Raw genomic sequence first — 24,817 nt, forward strand, 5'->3', positions numbered from 1 at the left:
CGCTCCTGCTGGGCCTGGCGCTCCTGGCGCCGCGGGCGGCCGGCGCCGGCATGGGCGAGTGCTACGACGGCGCGGGGCGCGCTCGGCGCTGCCTGCCCGTGTTCGAGAACGCGGCGTTCGGCCGGCGCGCGGAGGCGTCGCACACGTGCGGCCGCCCCGCGGAGGACTTCTGCCCGCACGTGGGCCCGGCGGGGGGCGTCGGGGCGCAGTGCCAGCGCTGCGACGCCGCGGACCCCCAGCGCCACCACAACGCCTCCTACCTCACCGACTTCCACAGCCAGGACGACAGCACCTGGTGGCAGAGCCCGTCCATGGCCTTCGGCGTGCAGTACCCCACCTCGGTCAACATCACCCTCCGCCTGGGTAAGCGTGGGCTCGAGGCACCGCCGCCGCCGCCGCCGCCGCCATCTCACCACCTCTCCCCACCCGGGGTCAGGAGCGAAAGGCCGCAGGTGCTGGGCGCCATAGGTTGGCTGTAGGACCCAGCTTTGGGGAGCTCAGGAATGGGACCTGTGCCCCTCAGTAGCTGGAAGGATAGACTGATGGGCGCCCCCGGGGGTTGGGAGGGGTGGGAAGCCTCCGGGGCGCCCTTCACAGAGCAGTGGGTTGGGAGGCAAAGGCAATGCCCTGCAGCGGCTGGCCATCCTAGACCCAGAGCTGTTGTGGGGAAAGACGCGAGGTGACCCCCCCAGGGGGTGAACTAGTCAGCCCTTTAGGGCCGGTGCCTAACCTTGGGTCATCTGGTCCGCTTCCGGGGGCTCCGAACCCCTGAGGCTGTGTGTGGCCCCTGGGTGTGTTCTGGGGGCAGGAGAAGCCAAGGCATTCATCACCCAGAGGTTTATCCCTCAGAGCGGGAGCAGTGCTTCGTGCTGCTGTTGGGTGGCTGGACTGAATGGCATGGCCTCTCTGCTCTGCCTGTGCCCCCTCTTCCCAACCCCATGCCAGGGTGCAGGAGCCTTAGATCCTTGGGCATCAAAATCCAGAGTCTGGACCCAGCCTTTGTCTCCTAGGCACTCCCCATTGCCCAGGGGAGTGCCCCCCCCCAAGTCCAGGCAGATCGAGGGGCCCCTAGATGTGCCCGGCACTGAAGTAGGCATCTGATCTGTTGCGACCTCCACAGCCCTTTCAGGGAGGGATGTTTCCACCCGTCCCCACCTTCGTTATCTGTGGGTCCAAAATCGCCCAAAGCTTTGAAAACTCAAAGTGTTTTATAACCCATTTTGGCTGCTAAATCTGACCTGAGGCTATTTATAGACCTTGTTTATCCTACTTAGAGTGAATATTCATACATTTTGCTGCTGAAATCTTGTTTGAGTACAGCCTGTGGCCCCAGACTCAGCGGGGGTGTTAACACAATCCAAGGTGTAAGGACTGCTTCATCTCTGCCAACTCTGAAAAGTTTGGAGTTGCAAAACACATCTGGAGCCAAGCAGTTTGGAGAAGGGATTATGGAACTGGGTACCCATTTCTCAGATGAGAAAATTGAGGCTCAGAGATGTTAAGTGTTTTGCCCAGAGGCACACAGCTGCCAAATGGCAGTCTGGCTATGAACATCTGTGTACAGTGTATCCAAGGTCAGAGCATGAAGTCCTTGACCAGTCACTGGAGTGGCCTCTTCCTAGCCCTGGGGGACAGTACCTTGGGGAGGGCGGGGAAATGACATTCAAGTGAGGTGGGGGGACACCGGACCCCCTCAGCAGAGCGTGCTGGTGCCGGTTGCTGTCCCAAGAAACTCAGTTCTCTGGGCCTTGTCACCTTCTCTTGGCCTGTCAAGACCAAGAGGTGGGACTTCTCGATGGGGCGCAGTCTACACCCAGGCGGGCAACAGGAAACCAATGGGGGAGGAGGGCTGGGGGAGCTGGCAGGACCCCAAGGCCACAGGGGAAGGAATGTGGGACAGGGTGGGGGTTGTGGAGGAGACGTGCTGTTCTGTGACAGAGGGTGCGGGTTTGGCTGATGTGTTACATGTGTTGGTGGAATCCAGGGACAGGCTAGGGGCTCAGCCCAGGCACCAGCAAGATGGGAGGGGCAGGGAAGCGTCTGGATTTGGGGGCTGTCCCCACTTACCCAGCGCTGGCTGTGTGCCCAGCCCTGGTTCAGCTGTGCGGCCTCCTTGAACTCTGTCTAGAACGCTTAGCAGCGGGGCGGTTTCCAACCCTCAGTAACCAGGGAGCCTGAGGCTCAGAGGTCCCATGCTGAGTGTGGAGCCAAGACCTTACACACACTCACTCACATTCTCACACTCACATTCTCACACACACACACACACACACACACACACACTCAAACATGCTACCCTGATGCACACTCACACATTCACACACGCACTGTCACATATGCTCACCCTGACACACACTCCCACACATTCATACACACACTCTCACACGCATTCATACATTCTCATGCTCACACACTTACACAAACTCACCTTTACACACACACACACATACACACACACATTCACACACTGACATTCTCACACACACAGTCTTACATACATTCACACACACACACACACACACACACACACACACACCAGTGTGTTGTACTCTGTACCAACCAATGTCTTTTCGCTATGTGTACAGGGCCAGGCATAGAGGAGGGCTCCGGAAATGTATATATGGTGAACGAAGAAAGGAATGAATGGATGGATGGATGGATGGAAGGATGGATGATGTCACCTCCTCTATCTTGTGCTTCGGGGCGCAGCTCAGGGATCTTTCGCCTGCTCTGGGAGACAGAATAGGATACAAATCACAAAGCAGGGCTTTGAACTCAGGCCGGCACAGCCTCTCTGGGCAAACGGTTCCCCTCTGTAAACGGGATGAGTTGCCACCTCCTGGGCAGCTGTACAGGTTCCAGAGCTCAGATCGGCCAAGCACTCATGGGAGCTGTGACAGTCCTTGTGTCTGACCATCGTCACTCTGCTGAGAGCAGCTCAGAGCTGAGGTTCCCCAGGGGCTGGCTTCTATAAAGGGATTGAGAAATGCTGGCCACGCTGGCTCCCAAAAGACGGCCTGACCCTGAGGGGCACCAGAGACCCACGGCAGCCCCAGATTTGGCCCATTTTTGGTTCCGTTGGACTTTGGTTGGCTTCACGCTAAGCCAGGGTTGCATAATATTGGGGGAAGAAGAGGTCTGAGGTTGTCAGTGTTCCCAGAGGGAGGCCCTGTCATCATACGAGGTGGGCTGGGGAGCCTCTCCTTCCGGTCCTCAGGCCACCTCTGCGGGCTCCATCCCCCTGTCCTTGACAACTCTGCTCGTGGGAGGGGAGAGTGGGTGGCTGTTGGCCTGGGGTCTCCTTCGGGGAGTGGGCTGAGGGGCAGGGGAGGGAGAGGTGGCCAGTCAGCCCCAGGATGGAGGCCGCTGTTTTCCCAGCCCCCTGCGAGCTCACACACATCTGGTCCAAATCTCCCAGTTGCTAAGCTGAGCCTTCCTGCCTGGGATGAAAGGCAGCATCAGGGTCTGGCAGCTCCTCGCCCTTTGCTGAAGCCATGGGAAGAGGAGAGCTGGGGCCTGGTGGCGGGTGTGGGGGAAGGTGGATGGTCATCAGGGGAAACAGAAATGAATCGGGGGGCTCTCACCACATGCTAAGAACACCGCTGAGCTGGCAACCCCAACCCAACATGATTTCTCTTATAGACAGGAAAATGGAGGTTCTGAGGGTGAAATCAGTTGCCTGCGGTCACACAGCCAGTAAATGGCAGACCCTGAGACCCTTCCCCAACTGCGCTGCCCGTGGCAATGATACTGGTCCAGGGGAGGTGGGTCCCACCGATCCTTGGGGGTAAGGGGATCTCTTCGTACGCTTTTTTGGATTCCTGAGCATCTCCTGGAATGACAGAAAGACTTGAGTCTCTGAGCAGATGAGTTCTGAGACCCTGAGTGGGGGAGGCGTTGCAGGAGGAAGGTGAGTGGGCTCCTGCCTGCCCACCCTCCTGCCCAACCCGCACTGTCCTACGCAGGCTGGCTCCTCCGTGCACTCGCTCTCGGCTCCCAAGGCCGTGGAGTATGGCCCTCCAGAAGACTGGCTGGGCCCACCCAGGAGTGACACGGCTGGGGATTTATGCTCTGGGGACACACACAGGGTCAGGGGGCCTCACTGAGACCTGAAGGGTGGCGCGAGTGGACATGAGGATGAAGGGTACTCCAGGTCGGGGACAACATGGAGGAGCCGAGAGGCCACTCGCGGGGTCCTCTGACCCACACAGCCCAGATGGATGGAGCGGAGGGGACGAGGAGACAGTGAGGCCCAGCTCGGGCAGGGGCTGGACAGCAGGAGGACCCTGCTGGGCCCCTGAGGAACCCAACGCCAGCTGGGTCTTCTGAGCTTTGGCCCCACTGCGTCTTCCTGTCGAGTGGGTGGCCGTGTTTGCATTGGCTGGGGCTAGTGCTGGGGGGCCAAGTCCTCCTTCCTGCTCCCTGGGGGTTCTGGCTGGAATGCTGGGGCCCAGGCAGGTCAGGGGGTCAAGGCAGCCTCATGGTTAGTCTCCACCTACAGAAGCAGCCCCCCACAACTCCTGGAACCATCTGGCCTAGCTTCCCAGGACTGACCCAGGAGTTGCAGGAGAGATAAGTCCCAGAGCCCAGGAGGGATGCAGACAGCCTCCAGTGGCCCCTGCCCCACCTCCCACTCTAGCTGCCACCAGCTGCTCCTTCAGCAGGGCCGTGAAGGCGCCATGACGGTCCCTCTCTCCTCCTGGTCTTCGCATACGCGGGTGCATCTGCCCTGCATACTTTTTTCTCTTGCTCTCTTCTGGAAAACCCAGATCTCATTCCATTCATAAACAAAACAGTTGAGTGCCTACTGTGCGCCTGTCCCTGTACCAAGCCCTGGGGATACAGCCGTGGACAAGCGCTGTCTGCCCCAGTCAGCTTAGCCGTGACTTCCTCCAGGAAGACCCTGACTCCCGGGATTGGGCAGAAGGCCTGCCTGTGCGTTCTTGCAGCCCCTCGCCCTTCCCCATCACAGCCTGGATGGTGCTGCATTGAGGTTTTGGTTTGTTTGTGTCTATCACGCTCCAAGCTGCAGAGGGAGTGCCTGTTTTCACAGCTGGCCCCCAGCACAGGGCCCCCTGGGCAGTGGCGCTCCGTAACCGTAACCGTAACCGTAACCGTTGGTGGAGCCCATGAATAGAACAACAGCTAACAGTTGTGTGAATGCCGCGTGCCTGGGACTGTTCTAAGTGCTTTGCAGGCATTTACTCAGGAAGCCCTGTTATTGTTCTGCCCTTTGTGCAAATGGGGAAACTGAGTCACTACGTTCAAGTCACTTACCCCCGTTTACTGGGGGGAGGTTAGGTATTTTAGCCAAGGCCATAGAGCTGGTAATTGGTGGGCCTGGGATGTGAACCCCAGCACATCACCTCTACTCTGTGTTACCCTGGGAACAACGGAGTGAGTGAATGAGTGCGTGAATGCATGGCTCCCCAGCCTTCCAGATACATCCAAACTCCTAAGCTGTGGCATTCACAGGGCCTCAGCCTTCCTCCTGGCCCTGCCCCGCTCCTGCTCGCCCTGGGCTCCAGCCACATCCCCCACCTCCCTTCCCCCGCCCCCCTCATCTCCGTGCCAGCCCCACCGCCCGCTGCCCCTCTCCCCATCTCGTGCCCCTGGCTTTGCCTATGGGATCGTGGTCAACGATGGGGACTGCACCCGCACCTCTCGCCCGGTCTCCCACCTGAGCTGCTGACTGGGTAATTCGAGCATCCTCCTGAAGGTCACTGCTTGGATGTCACACGGTGCTTCAAACCTAGGGCCCAAGGGTAAGGGTGCCCGCCCATGTTCATAGCAGCATTGTTCACAATAGCCAAAGAGTGGCAGCAACCCAGTGTTCGCCGATGAATGAAGAAGCAAAATGTGATGTATGCACACACAGGTTACTCAGCCTTAAAAGGAAGGGGACTCTGACACGTGCAACAACGCGGATGAACCTTGAAAAGGCAGTACTCTCAGTGAAGTAAGCCAGACGCAGAAGGACAAATACTGCATGATTCCACTTACGTGAGGTCCCTAGAAGAATCTAATTCATAGAGACAGAAAGTAGAAGGGTGGGGGCCGGGAGGGGGATCGGGGAGAGGGAGCTGTTGAATTCGTCGAGTTCCATTTGGGGAAGATGAAGAGCATCCCGGGGGTGGATGGTGGTGATGCTTGCACAACAGCGAATGTTCTTAATACCAGTGAGCTGTACACTTAAAAATGGTTAAGAGGGTAATTTTTTTTTAAAGATTTTATTGGGCAATAGGGGAGGGGAACAGAAAAGTTGCTGTCCTTTGGTTCATCAGTCTAGTTGTGGAGGACGTCGCTCCACTGGCCCACGTTGGCTCCATCATTGCGCTCTTCCCGGGTGAGGCAGATCGGTCGCCGGCCATTGGACACCTGCTCACGGTGGCTCTTGGCAGCTCATGCTGGCTGCCAGCCACTCATGGTAGCTTTACTGCAGCCTACGCTGTTGCCGGCGACTCACAGCAGCCCAGCTCCAGGTGGAGCTGTTGTTCACCATCTTAGCTGTAGAGGGCGCAGCGTCACTGCCCTCATGTGGGATCCAAACCGGGGCCCTGCTGCTCAGAGCTGGCGTCCCAAGCCAACTCCTAACCAACGCGCCACTCAGCTGGCCCAAGAGGGTAAATTTTGTGTTACGTGTTTTTAAAACTATAAAGTAAAGGCATCCTCCTTCTCCCCCCGTCTCTCCACGCACTGAAGCAAGAACTCAGGAGTTAACTGCGATTCTTTCTCTGCTCTTTGACTTCATTATTGACCAGATTACCAGGTCATTCTCTGGAATGTTCTGTGTTTGCCCTCATCTTTGTTCCCACTCAGCCCTCCCTCGGTTCTCTGATTTATTGGAATGGTCTTGAATGCCCTGCATCTTCTCTTTACAAACATGCAGTTTGTACATTTCGGTCATGTCTCAGTTCAGACTGGACCTCAGAATCTTTCTTAACACAAAGCCCTAGGCAATCATCAATCAGATAAAACCTGTCCACTCTCTCCAGGTTAGACAATAGGCTTGCCAGTCTTGATCCATATTTGGGGTTCAGACTCTTGGCCCGAAGATGAGAGAACTGTGAAGTGCCCAGCCCCGATTCAGCCTGGCTCTCATGGTCATGGGGATTTCATAGCTCTTAACAGGGGTTCATTGTGCCCCAAATTGCCAAGAGCTGGGGGGTGGGGAGAGGAAGACAGGAGCAGTGGACAGCCAGATGATCGAGCTGAGGGCCCTGCTGCGATCTCCCTGTGGGCTGGGAGCAGCTCTCCCCACCTGGTTCTAATGCCCGCAGTGGGCAGTGCAGCCCCACCCACACATTCCCAGCCTGGCTTCCCACCCTGCCCCCTCCGGCCCCACCCCCGGCCACTGCTCCCCAGATGGCTCCAATTAAAGAGCTTTGTTTTGTTTCCATTTTCCCAAAATAAGTCTCCCTGATCAGAGCTCTCTCCTCTACTTGGCCAGTTCCGGATGTGGGCCGGCCTGGTTTTATGACTGTCCTGGTGTCAGTCTTGACGGGCTTTGTGTCCCAGCTGGTTGGAGAGGACATGGCTTGGGCGGCCCCTGAAGTCTTCATGGGCACCAGCACCCCTTTCCTGGGCAGCCCCTTCCTTCTCAGCACCCGCAGAGCCCTGATTGGAGGGGAGCCTGGTTTGGAGCGGCGACTTTGGGGCCAGACAGAACTGCAGTCAAGGATAGACTTGGCTGTTTTCTGCCTGATGTTGGGCAGGTCCCTCGTTAGTAAAATGTGCACAGTGATGGGACTGTTTGGGGATGTTGCAATACAGTATGTGTAAAACACTTAGCAAGGTGCCTGGCACATAGTAGGTGCTCACTAAATGCTGACTGTTAATCAGACTTGTTCCGGGGTCAGGACTTGCAGACACTATTGTGACAGTGTCAGCTGTGTTGTCAAGCCCATCTGCCTCAACTTGCTCACTGGGTTATGAACTCCTTGAAAGTACAAATCATGCTTCGTCTTTACTCACTGGGCAAGCATTTAGTGAGCACCTACTGTGTGCCAAGGGCTGTGCTTAGCTCTAAGGCAGCAGTTCTCAACCTTCCTAATGCCGCGATCCCTTAGTACAGTTCCTCATGTTGTGGTGACCCCCAACCATCAAATTATTTTCGTTGCTACTCTATAACTGTAATTTTGCTACTGTTGCGAATCATAAGTAAATATCTTTTTGTTTTCCGATGGTCTTAGGCGACCCCTGTGAAAGGGTCGTTCAACCCCTAAGGGGTCGCGACCCACAGGTTGAGAACCGCTGCTCTAAGGAGTCACAGCCCCTGTTCCAAGGGAGTCACAGACTAATGGGAGAGATGGGCAGGTCTTTACAGAACAGGATGAGGAAGTTTAGGGTGGCTGGGGGAGCCCAGCGAGGCACCCAAACCCACAGTTTTAAGGATGAGTAGCCATCAGCCAAGAAAGGCGGGGGAAGGGTGCTCCATGTTGGGCTGATGCTGGGGCGTGTGGTCAGTGGGATGAGCAGGGGTGCATGGGAGTAGCCAGGGGAGAAGTGGAGGGAACAGCATTCCAGGCAGAGGGAACAGCATATTGGGTGGCTGTGTGCTCCCAAGCAGTGTCACCCCGTTAACAGTTGGGGATGACGTTTTGAGCCAGCTTTCCTGCCAGGAACACACCTGTCTCAACATCACCCTGAAGCCTCATCGGCCCCTGGGGCTTGCAAAGGTCTGGGTTGAGGCTGCAAATTTAATGCCTGTTGCTGTTTAGAAGATCTTGGAGAGGGTTCCTTCCCCAGCCTTCAGGTTGTCTTTGACAGAAACCATTTCTTCACAAAGTGGGGATTAAGTTGCTTTCTGGACGCTTCTAATTAACTCTAGTAACAAAAAGTTCGTGCTGTGCCTCTGTGATGTTCTTATACCTTCTTTCACCTCCTGGCTTGGCAAGGAGAAGGCAAAGCAGCACGTGACTGTGGCCTGTTTGCATGAAATCCCAGTGACTGCCTTTTTCCCATCACGCTTCTAGCTGCCAGCTACCTTTTAAGTGGCTCCAAGCTCCCCTCCGGTGAGGTGTCTGGCTGTTAGATGTTTACAGAGGAGTTTGGCCTCCGTCATTTTGTGAGTACTCATCGGGTAGACCCTGCCTGGTTCTGAGGCTCGAAGGCTGCTCGGAACAGAAGCCGCCACCAGGCTGCCTCCGGACACTGGCTAGTCGGCCACACGTGCTTTCTTTTGAGGGACTTGGGTTACCGTGCCAAGCTGCGCTGCAATGGAAATTTGAAAAACATCTTAAAACAGAACATGGCAAGGCGTTTGCTTTTTTTAAAAAATTGTTTTTAAAAATGTGTTTTCTCCAGTTTGTAAATGAGAGCAAGCTTCACAAGAGAAAATTGGGAAAATGCTGAACAATTAAAAAGGGAAGAAAAGGCTCTCAAAAGTCCTCTGCCGCGAGGACAGTCACGCTTATGTGTTTGATGTCTTCCTTTTCTACTCATTCTTTAGGGATTTTAAAATATCTGATGATTCTGAACGTTAGAGCATGTGTCTTTTTTTTCATTTCAACCTTTTCACTTAAGTTTTCCCCTGTATTACAAACTTGTTGTCAGCTGTTTCGATGGCTTCAATCATCCGTGAATTTATGTCCTATAATTTATTGAATTCGGATGGTTTCAATTTTTTTTTTTAGAAAATATTATAGAAAACACTTTGATGAACATTTTCATGCATTTAGGCTGCTTTCCATGTTTGAATTCCCAGAAATGGGATTCTTGTACCAAAGGCCAGGAATATTTTTATGGCTCTTCATTCATGTCTCCAAACTGCATTTCCAAAAGGCTGACAGATACATATATATTTTTACCAAATTTTTCTTTTATTGAGGTAAAATACACATAACATGAAATTTGCCATCTTAACCATTTTTAGGTGTACAGTTTAGGGGCATTAAGTACATTCACACCGTTGTGCAACCATCACCTCCATCCACCTCCAGAACTTTCTCATCTTCCCAAACTGAAACTGTCCCCATTGAACACGACTCCTCATCCCCTCCCCCAGCCCTTGGTAACCACCATTCTACTTCCTGTCTCTATGGATTTGACTACTCCGGGGACCTCATATAAGTGGAATCATACAGTATTTGTCCTTTTGTATCTGACTTCTTTCACTCAGCATAATGTCTTCAGGGTTCATCCATGTCATAGCAGGTGTCAGAATTTATTTCTTTTTAAAGCTGAATAATATTCCATGGTGTGGATGGACCCCTTTTCTTTATCCATTATCCATCAGCGGACACTTGGGGTGCTTCCACCTTTTGGCCATTGTGAATGATGCTGCTGTGAACATGGTTATGCAAATATCTCTTCAAGTTCCTGCTTTCAATTCTTTTGATTGCATACACAGAAGTGGAATTGCTGGATTGTCTGGGAATTGTATTTTTACTTTTTTTGAGGAACCACCAAACATTTTCACAGCGAATGCACCATTTTACATCCCTACCAACAATGCAGGGTTCCAATTTCTCCACATTCTCACCACTTGTTATTAGCTTTTCTTAAAAAAAGAATAGCCATATACATACACATATAGCCTTGTGGAGATATAATTCACCATACAATTCACCTATTTAAAGTGCTCAATTCAGTGATTTTTCAGTATATTCATAGACTTGTATACCCACCACCACAATCAGTTTTGGAACATTTTCATCACCCCCAAAAGAAATCCTGTACCCATTAGCAGTCAACCCCCAGGCCACTCCACCCCCCAGCATGTGACAACCACCAATCTACTTTTTGTCTGTGGATTTGACTATTCAGGACATTTAATGTAAGGAATCATACGGTATGTAGTCTTTTGTAATTTGTTTCTTTCATTTATCTTATTTTCAAGGTTCATCCGCATTGTAGCATATATTAATACAGATTGTCTCCGACTTTTGATGGTTCGACTTATGACTTTTCAACTTTATGAGGGTACAAAAGTGATACACATTCAGTAAAAACCGTACTTTGAATATTGGATTTTGCCCTTCCCTGGGCTGTCGACAGTCGGTACGATACCCTCTCGTGATGCTGGGCAGGCCGGTGAGCCCTCACTCCCATCGGCCATGTGATCACAAGGGTGAACAACGGACACTCTACAGTGTACTGTGTTGCCAGCGTTTTTCGATATTGTGTTTTGTGGTGTTTTTGCGTTGCATCATGTCTACAAAATGCCCATCTGTGTCTCCTGCTTCTGGAGAGAAGAAGAGGAAGGCACTGACTTTTGAGATGAAACTGTAGGCGAGGCTAAGTTGTGATGATCGGTAGGTTAGGTGCAGTAAATGCACTTTGGACTTAACAGTATTTCCAATTTACGATGAGTTTATCTGGACGGAACCCCATTGTAAGTTGAGGAGCATCTGTACTTCATTCCTGTTTATTGCCAAGTAATAGTCCATTGCGTGATACGCCTGGGGGAGGGGGCTTCCAAGGGAACAGGAATCATCAGGGGCCCAGGAAGTAAGGCAAGGCGGGGTCCCCTGGCTGTGGCCACGAGGGGATGTTTTGAGGTGGCTTTGCAAAAGCAGTTTCTGTTGAGTGGCCTAGAGATACTGAATTACAAAGGACTTGGGGTTAATTTGGGAGATGAGGCTGTCGGGTCAGTAGATAACTTCTCAAGAAATTTGGATCAGAAGAGACATTAGATGGACGTGGGAGGAATAGAGGAGTCCAGGGAGGGTGGTGTTAGGATTGGGGGGCTTGGAACAGGGCTGTCTCCAGATGCCAGGGGTTTGAAGTTACTGGGAGGGAATGAGGCCAAAGGCACAAGTGAAAGGATTGGCTTTGTTGGTGTAAAAGAAATAACTTTCTGGGCCGGCCGAGTGGCACCTTGGGACGCCAGCTCTGAGCAGTAGGGCCGCGGTTCGGATCCCACATGAGGACCAGTGACGCTGCGCCCTCTACAGCTAAGATGGTGAACAACAGCTCGACCTGGAGCTGGGCTGCCGTGAGTCGCCGGCAACGGCGTAGACTGCAGTGGAACTGCAGTGGGCTGCCATAAGCTACCATGAGTGGCTGGCAGCCGGTGTGAGCTGCCAAGAGCTGCCGTGAGTGGCTGTCCAGAGGCTGGCGACTGATCTGCCTCGCCCGGGAAGAGTGCAATGGTAATACCGACATGGGCCCGTGAAGCAACGTCCTCCACAACTAGACTGAAGAACAAAAGGACAGCAACTTGCCTGTTCCCCTTCCTGATTCCCCAGTGCTGTTCCCCTCCCCCAATTCCACAATAAAATCTTTAAAAAGAAAAAAAAAAGAAATAACTTCCTAACAGCAGAGCAGGCTTCTTCAGGATGTGGCAATCTCCCATTGTTGGAGATTTGGATCAGAAGGTCCAAATGTGAGCAAAAAGAGATGGCTACCTGTCATGGGTGCTACAGTGCAAATTCCTGCGCAGGGAGGCACGTTGGCCTAAGTAAGGGATGGCAAATACCTGGGAAGTGTGCAGACAATCTGTGCATCTATGCGGTGCCCCTGAGAGGCATCACTCGTTGATCGAGGCACACCCTGCACAGGGCTTCAGACAGCCTCTAGCAATCCATCCAAAATAGTTTATGCAGCGCCGCTGCTCTGCCCTCCCTGGGTCAGGATTCTGACTCTCCCTTCCCTTCTGTAAAATGGGCCCGTGTCTTCCTGCTGCAGGGAAAGCTTACGAGATCACCTACGTGCGGCTGAAGTTCCACACCAGTCGCCCCGAGAGCTTTGCCATCTACAAGCGCAGCCAAGCCGGTGGCCCGTGGGAGCCCTACCAGTACTACAGCGCCTCCTGCCAGAGGACCTACGGCAGGCCGGAGGGCCAGTACCTGCGCCCTGGCCAGGACGAGCGCGTGGCCTTTTGCACCTCTGAGTTCAGCGACATCTCCCCGCTGAGCGGGGGCAACGTGGCCTTCTCCACCCTGGAGGGCCGTCCCAGCGCCTACAACTTCGAGGAGAGTCCCGTGCTGCAGGTCAGAGAGGAACAGGCTGGGGGGGCCGGGAGTGGGCTGCAGGTGGGACACTGGGTCGAGGGGACCACAGGACACAGGGGCTCCTATGAGACTCCATGGTTTTCAATAACAACAGAGGCCTTTGTTGTGTCTAAACCTTTTGTGGACTCCTGAGAATGAAACAGGTGGAAGAGGGGCTGCTCATTCAAACAGAAGTGTTCCTTCCCTTTCTTCCTGTGTCAGAACCCTGTGGCTCCCAGCAGCCGTGCGACAGCCCCCACCTTACCTGACCCCTTCCTTATGTGGGTGGCGACACTGAGGCCTGGAGTGGGGAAGGGATTTCCCAGGGTCCCCCATGCGTTGGTGGAAGGGCGCGGACCGGAACCCCAATGTCCTGACTCCTGGCTGTTGCTTCTTCTGGACACCCCACCCCCACCTCCACCCCCGCTGCGGGCCTCTCTTCCTCCCTCTGTGAACCGAAAATGCTGCCTGCCTGTGTGTGTTTCCAGGGGCTTTGACGAGGATAAAATGGAAAACGTGAAAAGAACATGAGTTTTGAAATCAGGGTCCTGGGTTCCATGCTGTAAGGCAGCACGGTCCAGCAGAACTTTCTGCGGTGACAGAAATGGTCTATAGGACACTTGACATGTGACTAGCACGACTGAGGACCGGAATTTTAAATTTTGTTTCAGCTTAATGAATTTTAATTTAAATAGCTCCACATGGTTAGTGGCTGCCATGCTGGACAGTCATCTGTAAAGTGGCCAGCACAGCACTTGGATTGTTCACGCTTTGAAATAAGCGTCACAGTAGCTCACCGTCCTCGTCCTCACGGCAGAGAGAGAGCAGTCTTGTGGCCGTTCACTCACACAGGTCCCCTGTCTAGACCACTCAGATCTGCTCAGCTTTGTGGCCCTACCTGTGTCAGCACCCACGCATGTCCACATTCCTGTGTGTTAGTGACCATGAGCCTCAGGACGTGGCGGCTTGGTTGATGCTTCTGGACGTTGGATCGCCCTCTCGTCCACTCCCCTGCGTTCAGGCCTCTGCTGAGAAAAACCGCCGTCTCCTTCCTTCACATCCTCAGAACATTTCCTTCACCTGTGGGGGCCAGGTGGGGCCCAGGGCTAGAGTCCTGTTTGTTTCCAGAGGGGACACTGAAGCCCCGAAAGAAGCTGTGCCCCACTCGGGCTGCCCAGCAGAAGAAGACATGGAATCACTGGTTCAGGGTCCCTGAGACCACCCGTAGGTTAAGTGATTTTTTCTTGAAGGACTCACAGAACTCAGAAAAGCTGCCGTATTCGTGACCGTTTATTGCAGTGAAACGATACAGATGGAAACCAGCAAAGGGAAGAGGCGCGTGGGGCGTCCAGCTGTCCTTTCCCAGGGGAATACTGGGCACAGGACTGACTTCTCCCAGCAGCGATGTGTGACAACACGCACAGACGATTGCCAACCAGGGAAACTCACCTGCACCTTGGCGTCCAGGGTCTTTATTGGCGGTCAGCTGCATAGACACGGCCGACTGCCTGTGAGGCCCACCGTAGTCTCCAACCCCTCCAGGACTCAAGCTGATACCATGTGACCCAAGGACCCCCATAAATCACATGTTAGCATAGACTACCTGGGGTGGCCCAGACCCCAGGTGAACAAAGACCCCCTTATCAAGCAGGACGTTCTAATGGCTTAGATGTGACCTCAGGAACAGGGGGGCAAAAGCCAGACCTCTCTTTGGGCAAGGTTAATCCTTCATGGCACAGAATCACAGCTTCAGATGCCCAGGCCCTGCTTGTCTCATTAAAAACGTTCACATGTGATCATTATGATTCTGTTTAAAATGACAATTTCTCCTCCCCGGGGCTCCAAGCTCCGCAGATTAGAAAGCATAAACCAAGGTCATTTAAAGACCAGCAGAAGGGCATGGCCCTGCCCTGCCTGTGCCACTGTCACCCGGGGCAGAGGCCTTTAGCTGAGACTCTGGGAGCGGGTCCCCTGACTTGTTGCCTCATTTGTCCTGGACGTTGTCCCTGATGGAGAAACAACTTTCTCAGAAATGTCCCCCTCCCCCCGCTGCTCCCAGGCAGAAGCCAAGGTTATAGAAGGACAAAGAAAGGCAAGACCACTGGGCACATTCTGGACCCCGTGGTCTGTCCAGAGTCAGCCCAGGGTCGTTACAAGTTGCAAAAGCCTGTTGCTTGTGCACATGGGGGCTCCGGTTTGCCCTGAAATGACCTGTAAGGCATCAGGGTGGGCCCCGCCCAATTTGGCTAAGGGAACAAATCCACCTGTCCTCCCCCAGTGACCATCCCGGTGTCTCAGGGTGATTTGGGCAACTGTTTCTGTTGCCATTGCAGACTGATGGAGCAGGTCCTAGGCTGCAAAGCAGATGTCGGAACCCAGAGGAGGGCCATGCGGGCTGGAGATCTCGGGCAGGTCGTTGCCCTCTGGGCCCCCTGGTCTGATGAGGGTGTTGGGGTAGATGCAGGAAGGTAGGCTGCCGAGTGGTTAAAGCTGGGACCCTGGGGTCAGATAGACCTGAATCCCAGCTCTGTTGTGCACCAGCTGTGCAACTTGGAGCAGAACGCTTACCCTCTCTGAGCCTCAGTCTCTTCATCTGTGGAATGGGAGTAAAAACAGTACCTACTCATAAGGTTTTTGTGAGGACGTGAGCCCTGACCACACAATGTCACCTGCTGTACCTTCCAGCTTGGACATCACCTGGTTTGAGTTCTCTAAATGGCACTTTTTCTGGAGAAAGCAACGATTCTTAGGGCCTTCAGCTGCGTGCTGCTGGGTTTCCCACCGCGGGCTTCCGCTCCTTGCTCCTCCGCTGCTCCGGGGACCAGCAGCGTCAGCACCACCTAGGCCCTTGTCAGAAATGCAGAGTCTCAGGCCCCACCCCAGACCTCTGAATCGGAAGCCGGAGTTTAACCAGGTTTTGGAATGCACACTGACATTTGAGAAGTGATTCGGGGCGTGATGGGGACCTACAAACTCAGCTGAGTGCTGGGGTCCCCACTGGAGTTGTCTGGGGCTGGACCCCCCCTCCCCAGCTGAAGCATCCTCGGCTGAGGCCCTGGTCCCAGCAGCGGGCTCACGAGTTGCTGAGCTGAGGTTGGGTGTGGGGGTGGGCAGCAGAGGCCCGCTGGCCTGAGTCATGCTGGGGCAAGGAGACAGACTTTGGCAGGAGTTCATTTTCTGTCCTGATGGGCCTCAGTGCTAAACCAGGAGCGCCTGGGCTGAATTAAAATGCTAATTAAAATTCAGCCAGAATGACCTCTGATTATAACAGCACGCAGACGAAAATGTCAGCCTTCACGTGGGTTCTCCCCACCTTCCAGGGGGAAGCGCCCATTTCGTTATCAGCAGGTATTTATCCAGGGCCTGCTGCGTGGGGGCAGAGCCCGGGGGCTGAGGACGCAGCGAGAACAAGGGACCCCAAGTCCCTACTTTCGTGGGGCGTATGTTCTGGTAGGACAGACATCACCTGGGACAGGTAGCTTGTCTGTGGGAGCCTGATCTTTAGCACATGTGTAAACCTAGGACCTGCCCCACAGAGGCCCAGCTGAGCAGGGAGAAGGGCGCTGGGACATGTCCTCCCGCAGCCGACCTCTGGAAGGGGGTGCTGACCTCTAGAAGGGGGGTGTAGGAGCCGCTGGGAGGAGTCAGGTGAGCTGTGCGACAGGGTCACCACTGACCTAGCATGTGCCAGACCCCCAGGCCCTCCTCCGGACAGCCTCGTGGACTTGGCACTGTGCCTTGAACCATGTCACAGATGCGGAGTGGGGGCTTCGAGGCATGAGCAACTTCCCCAAAGATGTGCAGCCAGTGAGGAGCCTGGCACCCAGGTTGGGGTGACCCCAAAGCACAGGCTCCTGATTTCTTCAGTGTTCTTGGAATTGATCTGAGCTTGGCCTGTCCCTGTGTCCCAGGAGACCCCCAGGGCAGCCAGGTGGGCCTCCCGGCGGTGTGCGGTGGGAGCAAATGCCCAGGAACCTGCTGACGGCATCCCTTGCCCTCCCCTCTGTGCCCCACCCCCCAGGAGTGGGTCACCAGCACCGAGCTCCTCATCTCCCTGGATCGGCTCAACACGTTTGGGGACGACATCTTCAAAGACCCCAGGGTCCTGCAGTCCTACTACTACGCCGTGTCTGACTTCTCTGTGGGTGGCAGGTAGGTGGAAGGCAGGGCGGCGGGGACCAGGGTCCTGGGGCAGAAGGTGGTTGCCATGTGGGTGTCGCGCCACATGGGTGGAGGGTGAAGTAGCCACTTTTGGTGCCCCAGGGAGAGAGAGAGAGGATGCTGGGCCCATGGGCCCGCATTCAAGGCCCGCCTGGGTGCTTCCCTCCTCTCAGCCCGACTCCTGCCTCTGCTGCTCCATTTGCAGAACACACCAGACCTCATGTGCTTAAATGACAGCCAGGCTGGCCTTCCATATGTTGTGCACATAAAGTTGGTTGAGGGTGACCACGAGCAGGCGCAGAGCTCGAAGCTTTCAAAGCTGTCCTTTTCTCAGCATCCCTGATTTTATAAACAGCGAAGCACATCAACCCCATTCCTTTAACAGATCTCCTGGTAAACTGGGGCCTGGTAGGGCTTCGTGGGGACTAAAACATTTTTAATAAGGCTTTGAGGCATCTCAGCACAGGACGAACAGCCCTGGCCGCTCCAAAGCCCCAGGGCCAACGACCCGGAAGGGCCACCAAGGGAGCAGGCACCACGCTCGGTCCCCTTTCTCATGTGGGACGTTAGGCTGTGCCGTCTGGACGCTGCTCCTGGCTCCGCATTCTAGCATGGGTCAGGGCATGCTGTAGTTTGTCTGTTTAAGCGTCTCCTCTCTGCAGGAAGCTGAGGCCTGCGCCATCCCAGCCTGTCTCACAGGTGGCTGCCCGGTACTGGGTGCGTGTAAGGCACGGTGTGGAACCAGGGGAGGCATAAACGATGTCTTCAACACAAGTGCTCACCGGGCTCCTCCCTGGAAAGGAGCGGGGAAGCCAGATGTGTCCGTGCGTCAGCCTCGTGGGGGTGGCAGGCAGCCATCAGTTCCGTCTCTAGTAAACGTGGCAGCATGGCCCAGAAGGACAGGGGGCAGGGACACTGCTCCGTACACGGGGACCTGCCCAGGCTGGAGGAGGTCAGCATTCCAGCCGCAAGGGCCCGCGTCTGCGAGACCTGGGGTCCAGGAGGAGGCCCCGGGGCTGGACTGGAGGGCGTGGGGCTGGCGTGGAGACGGCTAGAAGGTTGTCAGGGCCATGGATCCAGTTTATTTTTATCCCTCCATCAGTGGGGAGCTGTTAAAGATTTGGCCAGGGTAGTAATAGGGCTGGGTTTTTAAATGCCTCAACCCCCTGACATCGCGTGGGGAAGGATTAGAGGAGAGAGAAGCAGCTGGACTGTTAGGTGGCAGCCATGGGAGAGAGTGGCAGGGTGGGGAGCAGTGTGTGGGTCTGAAGCTATTTAGGACAGGAAGTCAGCTTGACATGGGAGTGATGGCCTGTGGGGGTAAGAAGCAACGGGCTTCCGTAGTTCAGGGACGCCTTGGTGGCGTTTGGAGAGATTGACAAGTCTGGGAAGTGACATGGGACCCAGCTGCCTGCACTCAGTGTATCTGCACCATCCGGAGAAGCCTGAGGCTTGGGGCGGAGGGAAAATGGGAGCATCTGTGTGGGCTCGTCTGCTCTCCCGACCCTGCCACCTTGATTCAGGTCACACCACCTGGGAGGAGTGACGGATGCCCGTGAGCTCCAGTGCCTGCTGTCAGGGGGCTTCAGGCCAGAGAACCCCACTTGCCAGGGCTGGACCACCCTTGGGCCAGCAGCTGGCAGGGGTAGGTGGCCCAGCAGCCTGTGTCTCACAGTGGCCTAGAGGAATGTCACACCTTCCCTTGGAGTCACAGGGCTTCATAGGGAAGGGAGGTGTTTGCAGCACCCCCTTGGGGACACAGGTGGTCCCTTGTCCTGAGACTGCCCGGTGCCCACCTCACCCCTGCCATAAATATTGGGGTGTTACCTGCTTACCCTGGGCTCCCATGGAGGCTTGGTGAGGAAGCAGTGCCCTGTGCCCTTCCCAAGCCCTGTGTCCCCCAAGTCGAGAAAGCACCGTGGGTCCTGGCAGTGGTCAGCGATTCTTCACTGCCCACTTCGGGCAGAGTGTGGGACACAGCTTCTGAGGAGCCACCAAGTAGCTCTAGAGAACTGTCCTGGAGCTTGGGGCCTGTGTGGAGTAGGAGAGAATGGGGTTCAGATTCTAGCTGTGCCACGTAGCATCCGTCACTTCCTGGCCTGAGCCTCAGTTTGCTCATCTGTGAAGTGGGGATAACTACGGTCCCTCCTGCCAGAGCAGTGGGGCCCCAACGAGATGTGAGCTAATTGGGTTGGGGGCCGGCACAGAGGAAGGCTGGGAGCTGGAAGCTGTGGCGTCCTCTCAGTGGCTGTTTGGCTGCTCGGGACAAGGGTGATGACCCACAGGGTGGGGCTCAGCTGAGCATAGCCCCCAGGGCACCTCTTTGTTTCTGCCCGATTCCACCTGTCTCCTGACCCTGTGGGAGGGTGGGAGGTGGGACACAGGCCAGGGCTGCCCTCTGAGGCACAGATGAGGGGACGTGAGGTGAGTTGGGGGCTGTCCGCTGTGTGGAGCAACCGTCCCGTCCCTTTAGATGCAGGAAAGGGGACGGGCATGAGGCGGCTTCCCTCCCACTGCCCTGTGAGCTGGGAGACTGAGAGGCTTTCTTCCGGGGTCCCTCTTGGCCCCTGGGGGGCTCTCCTGGGGGGAATCCTGCAGTGGTGGCCTTGTGAACTTTGCCATCACTAACTGGTGGCCTTGGGCAACCTCTCTGTGCCTCAGTCCCTCCATCTGTTAAGTGGGGATAGAGCCCAGAACAGCCTAGTGCGGTTGGTTCTGTTACTGCTGCCCGGGCACATAGTAGGTGTTCGATAGAGCTCCATAATTGAGCCACGGAATTGGGCTCGCCCGAAGCAGAGGCTTCCTGGTGACTAACCCCTCCTCTGCCGGTGCCCACCTGGTGTCCAGACCCCCATTCTTTTCCCAGGTGCAAATGCAATGGGCACGCCAGCGAGTGTGGCCCCGATGAGACGGGCCAGCTGGTCTGCCAGTGCCAGCACAACACCACGGGCACAGACTGTGAGCGCTGTCTGCCCTTCTTCCAGGACCGCCCGTGGGCCCGGGGCACAGCCGAGGCCGCCAACGAGTGTCTCTGTGAGTGTCCTGGGACTTTGGGGACCGGAGGCTGGCATGCAGGCCAGGAAACAAACTCCCTGAGACCTGGCAGCGGGGCTGCTCCTGGGTGGGCCTGGTGGCAGCGTGGACTCTGAGCCCCCGTGCCGCTGCAGGGGTGAGGAGGCACTGAAGGGGGGCTGGAGAGAGGCATTTCATTCTCAGTCCTTCCCTGCCACAAACAGCTCCCTCAGACCAAGTCCCCCACCGTAGAGGTGTCCGTGGTGGGAGGGCTGGGAAGGTCCCCCGACTTGTTCCTTTATTTCAGCTGTGCCAACCGCAGCTGCTAATGAAAGCCAGGCCACCCCAGGTCCTAGGGGGCGCTGGCCTGCCCACCCAGCTGCTCCCGCAGGTCCCCAGGCAGCCCTTTCATGTCTCAACCCCCATGTGATGTGGCTTTGACCACACACTAGAGCGATGGTGCCATCATACCTTCTCCAGGGACGTGGGGCTGCGCACAGTGTGGGTGGGAGGACCCCCCCCCCGTTTCCCCTGCCTTCCTCCCAGCCTGGTATCCCCGCCCGCCCTAGCTTCCCACTGTCCCCAAGCCCTGCCTCCCCAGATAGTCATCCGGCTTGCCTCAGCCTCTCCGTGCGTAGCGGGCGTCACCGGGTTCCGGTTGCTGGCAGGAGTGTCTTCATGTGCACGATGGCTTGACGCCTGGGTCCACTGTCCTCTTGGGCTTGGGCTACTGGCAGCTAGAGCTGAGGCGTGGAGGGGACAGGCTGTTCTGTGGGACAGGGTAGTATCTACAGGAGCTGCCAAGGACCGCCATGGCCCTAATGGGTTCCTGCTGCCCTCGCTGGCCTGCCTTCTCCAGGGAGTCCTCCCAGGGCCCAGGGAGCTGTGCTGCTTGGCTCACCCCATCAGAGCCTGGGGCTGTCCCCATGGACGGGACACAAAGGCCAGACTGCCTCTCCTGCCACGTCCTCATCCCTGTGGTTACATCTCTGGCCTCCCAGTCACCAGCCTGGAAGTTGGGGCTTCCTGCCTAACTCTTTGCCACTCCCATTCCCAGCAGCCCCGGAGCCCTGAATTCAGCTTTGTCCACATCCCTCCAGCCCATTGGGCTGCTCCCTTTTCCACAGCCCAGGCCCCCTCACCCCTCCTCTGGGCACTGAAGCCCCCACTTCCCCACTCTCCCAGCCTCCTGCCCTCCTTTACCTGCAGCCCTAGGCACTTTCTAAAGTGCAGACGTGACTACCCACCCCTTGCTTAACCTCCCTTAATCCCCTTGCTCAAGGTGAAGTCCGTTGCCGGCAATGGATCAAGCTCTGCTGACCTCTTGACCTCGTAGCTGCCGCTGCCCCCCGCTGCCCTGTCACACTGCACAACACCCTCACCCTCTTCCCTGCCCTGCGGCACACGACACGCCCACCCCCTGCACACACTGGGCGAGTCTTCTCTGGCCTTGCGCAGCTTATCCTTTGCTCTCCCCTCCCGCCCCTCCCCTCCTTCACGGGCCAGCCCCTTCCTGCTCACCCCTCAGATGCAGCCATAACTGTGATTTCCTCTGGGAAGGCTGTCCCACTCCCCCAGCTGTAGGGTCCCCCCTCTCAGCTCCCAGAGCCTCCCTGCCTCTCCCGTCACAGCCCTCCACTCCCAAAACTTCCATCTGGTCTCCATCAAACAGTGGGCGACACGTGGGAACTGGGCCCAGACATCGCTGATCTCCCCACTGGGCTCATCACCAGAGTCAGGACAGAGCCAACCTTAGTATATAGGTTCTTTCTAATGAATGAATGGGTGAATGAAGGGTGACTTGTATTTCCCATGCGCCTGAGGGACCTCATCCTCACTGGGCACCACCAGATTCACACAATTATCGTGGCTTAGAGGACCCACAGGAGATCCTGGAGTGAGCCACACTGCCATTGGGGAAGGTGGCCAGTGTGCGATCCGTGAGCAAGTGACTACGTCCTGGCTTACCTGGGAGGCTCCTGTGATGTGGTGGATTGATGAATGGTGCTCCTTCTGCTCTTAAGAAGATCAGTTCTTTGGGCTCCATATCCTTGATCAACCTGGGCCTGAACTCCATCCTTGACCTTCCTCGAGCTGCCTGCTCATTCGACACGGGAGACTGATTGGCACAGACTCCTCTCCTGCCACGTGCCATGGTCACTGACACATCCCCCCTGCCTCCTGCCCACAGCTTGCAACTGCAGCGGCCACTCTGAGCAGTGCACATTTGACCGCGAGCTGTTCCGCAGCTCGGGCCACGGTGGGCGCTGCCTCCACTGCCGCGACCACACGGCCGGGTCGCACTGCCAGCACTGCCAGGAGAACTTCTATCGCTGGAACCCAGGTTTGCCGTGCCAGCCCTGCGACTGCCACCCGGCAGGTGAGTGGGCCCTGCTGCCCCAGCCCCCGGCCTCTCCCCGGCCCACCCCCTGCTGCCCGGTGCCCTTCCTCCCATAGGCTCCCTGCACCTCCAGTGCGATGCCTCGGGCACCTGCAGCTGCAAGGCCACGGTGACGGGCTGGAAGTGTGACCGCTGCCTGCCCGGGTTCCACTCACTCAGTGAAGGAGGCTGCAGGTGAGGGTGGCGGGGAAGGCGGGTGTGGGTGTGGGTGTGGGCGGCCCCACAGGGGCTCATGGCGTTGGATTCGGACTGAATGACAGAAAGTAGGAAGGATGGGATGTTGGCTGTTCTCCCCTCCCTCCTTCCATTCCTCCATCCCTTCATCCCTTTACCCCTTCCTCTATTCAGCATTTTCTTACTCTGCAGCTACCACACCCCCACCCTGAGCAAGGAGCAAGGGCTGGAGACACCCAGTCCCTGGAGAGGCAGACACATGGGGAGCAGCCAGTCCTGTGGAAGCCCCGCTGGTCTTGGGGGTCGAGGACAGGCTTTGTATAAGAGGCACCGAGTTCTAATGTGATATAAGAGGCACCGAGTTCTAATGTGAGGCTGATCAGTGAGGGCTGAGGCGAGAGCGGGAGAGACGGGTGTTCAGGCGGCGGGGGAAGAGCACACGCAGAGGCTCTGAGGCACGTGCAAGGTGAAGTTCAGGTGGATGAGCAGGGCGTGCAGGGCGGGAGGGGGATGAGGCTGGAGGCCGGGGCAGCAGCTGCAGCAGGAACGGCTGGGTCACGTGGTGGCCTGTACTAGGTTTGGCCATGGAGAGGCAGAGAAGCTGACTCCCAGGGTTCCGGGCATCAGGGAAGAGGGAGACTGGTCACGGTGAGGGGAGCACGGTAGGGGGAGAGAGTCTGAGTCTGCAGTGCTGGTGGGGCATCCAAGGGAAGAGAGATAGGCAGGGGTCTGCTGGGGTCTGGACCTCAGAAGACAAGATCGTGACACACCTTACCATCACTTGATTGAGAAAATGCACAATGACCAAAAAACAAAAAGCCATTGTAAACTCAGAAGCACTTTTAAGTGAACTTGGTCTTGGTTAGTTGCCAGTCCCCTCGTATATTTAAAGGCAGTGGAAATGCTTTGTGTGTGTGTGTGGGGGGGGGGATGGCGAGTCTAAGATCCCACACAAAATACTCAGTGGTTCTGGCCACAAAACTAGGCCGTGATCTGGGTGCTTCCCCAGGGTCTCTGTGGCCACTGGGCCTTTGCACACGCCATTCCTCCCAAGCCAAGGCATTCTTCTCTTCCCCAACCCCTCCTCACCCCCATCCCACCCCGTCCCTGGTCTGTGCCTAACAAACTCCTAACTCATTCTTCAGTTCTCAGCCAAGGTGCCACTCCCCCCAGGAAGTCTTCCTTTCTACTTGTCTCCTTGTCCCCACCCCAAGCACTTCCTTGGTACAGCCACCGCCTCTTGTACATTTGTTAGAGTACAGTGTCGATTATAAAGTGTAGCACCTATTAAAGTATAGCATCTACCTGTTTGCCTGCTCGTTCTCACTGGACTAGACGCTCTATGAGGGAAGGAATCATGTCTTGTCAGATGGCGGGTGGATGGGAGGAAGGAAGGGAGGGAGGGAGGGAGGGAGGGAGGGAGGAAGGAAGGAAGGAAGGAAGGAAAGGGAGGGAGGGAGGAAGGGAGGAAGGAAGGAAGGGAGGAAGGAAGGGTGTAAGGGTAGAAAGATGGATGGGTAAGTGAATAGGTGGATGAGTGGATCGATGGATGAGTGAATAAACGGATAGGTGGACGGAAGGTTGCACAGATGGATGAGTGAGTGGATGGGCGAATGGATGGATGGATGCGTGGCTGGATGAGCGGGTTGGTAGGCAGATGGATTGCTGTTCAGGTGAGCGAATGGGTCACTTCCTTGGCAAGGTAGGGGAGGCAGGCTTTTGAGTCAGCCTACCTCCTAGTTCTCTCAGGAATTGGAAAAGACGGAGAATTCCTTCCAAGGAGGATGGGCTGTTCTCACTCTGGAGTTGCTCATTGGACACTTTTCCCCTTGTCCTGTCTCTTTGGCAGACCCTGCATCTGCAATCCTGCTGGCAGTCTGGGCACCTGTGACCCCTACAGTGGGCGCTGCCCCTGCAAAGAGAATGTGGAAGGCAGCCTGTGTGACAGGTAGGTGAGCCGATATGATAATAACCCTACTGGAAGTGACCTCAGGGCTTGTGGTGGTAGCAGGAGCAGGGGGCGTGGACTCACAGACTTAGGCAACTTCCCTGCCTGACACCCTTCCCGTAGTTCTATAGATCTGCCATCTAGGAAGTTGTCTAAAAGGTTTTATGACACTGTTCATACTTTGAC

General features: G+C 55.9%; 1 protein-coding gene and 1 pseudogene across 1 annotated transcript in view; one reads left to right on the forward strand and one right to left on the reverse strand.

The window, feature by feature from the left end:
- The first annotated feature begins 6 nt into the window (after window positions 1–6).
- Window positions 7–24,817, forward strand: part of LAMC3 (laminin subunit gamma 3) — a 61,045-nt gene continuing 36,234 nt past the window's right edge. Inside the window, exons 1-7 of the mRNA XM_019638508.1 lie at window positions 7–363; window positions 12,631–12,935; window positions 16,957–17,087; window positions 19,963–20,129; window positions 22,300–22,488; window positions 22,566–22,683; window positions 24,533–24,631. Coding sequence (XP_019494053.1) covers window positions 51–363; window positions 12,631–12,935; window positions 16,957–17,087; window positions 19,963–20,129; window positions 22,300–22,488; window positions 22,566–22,683; window positions 24,533–24,631 — 1,322 coding nt within the window. The 5' untranslated portion in view covers window positions 7–50. The remainder of the gene's footprint in view (window positions 364–12,630; window positions 12,936–16,956; window positions 17,088–19,962; window positions 20,130–22,299; window positions 22,489–22,565; window positions 22,684–24,532; window positions 24,632–24,817) is intronic.
- LOC109380694 (6.8 kDa mitochondrial proteolipid pseudogene) lies at window positions 17,180–18,018 on the reverse strand (annotated as a pseudogene).

The sequence above is a fragment of the Hipposideros armiger genome, unplaced genomic scaffold (assembly GCF_001890085.2).
Source record: "Hipposideros armiger isolate ML-2016 unplaced genomic scaffold, ASM189008v1 scaffold_3, whole genome shotgun sequence".
Classification (NCBI taxonomy): domain Eukaryota; kingdom Metazoa; phylum Chordata; class Mammalia; order Chiroptera; family Hipposideridae; genus Hipposideros; species Hipposideros armiger.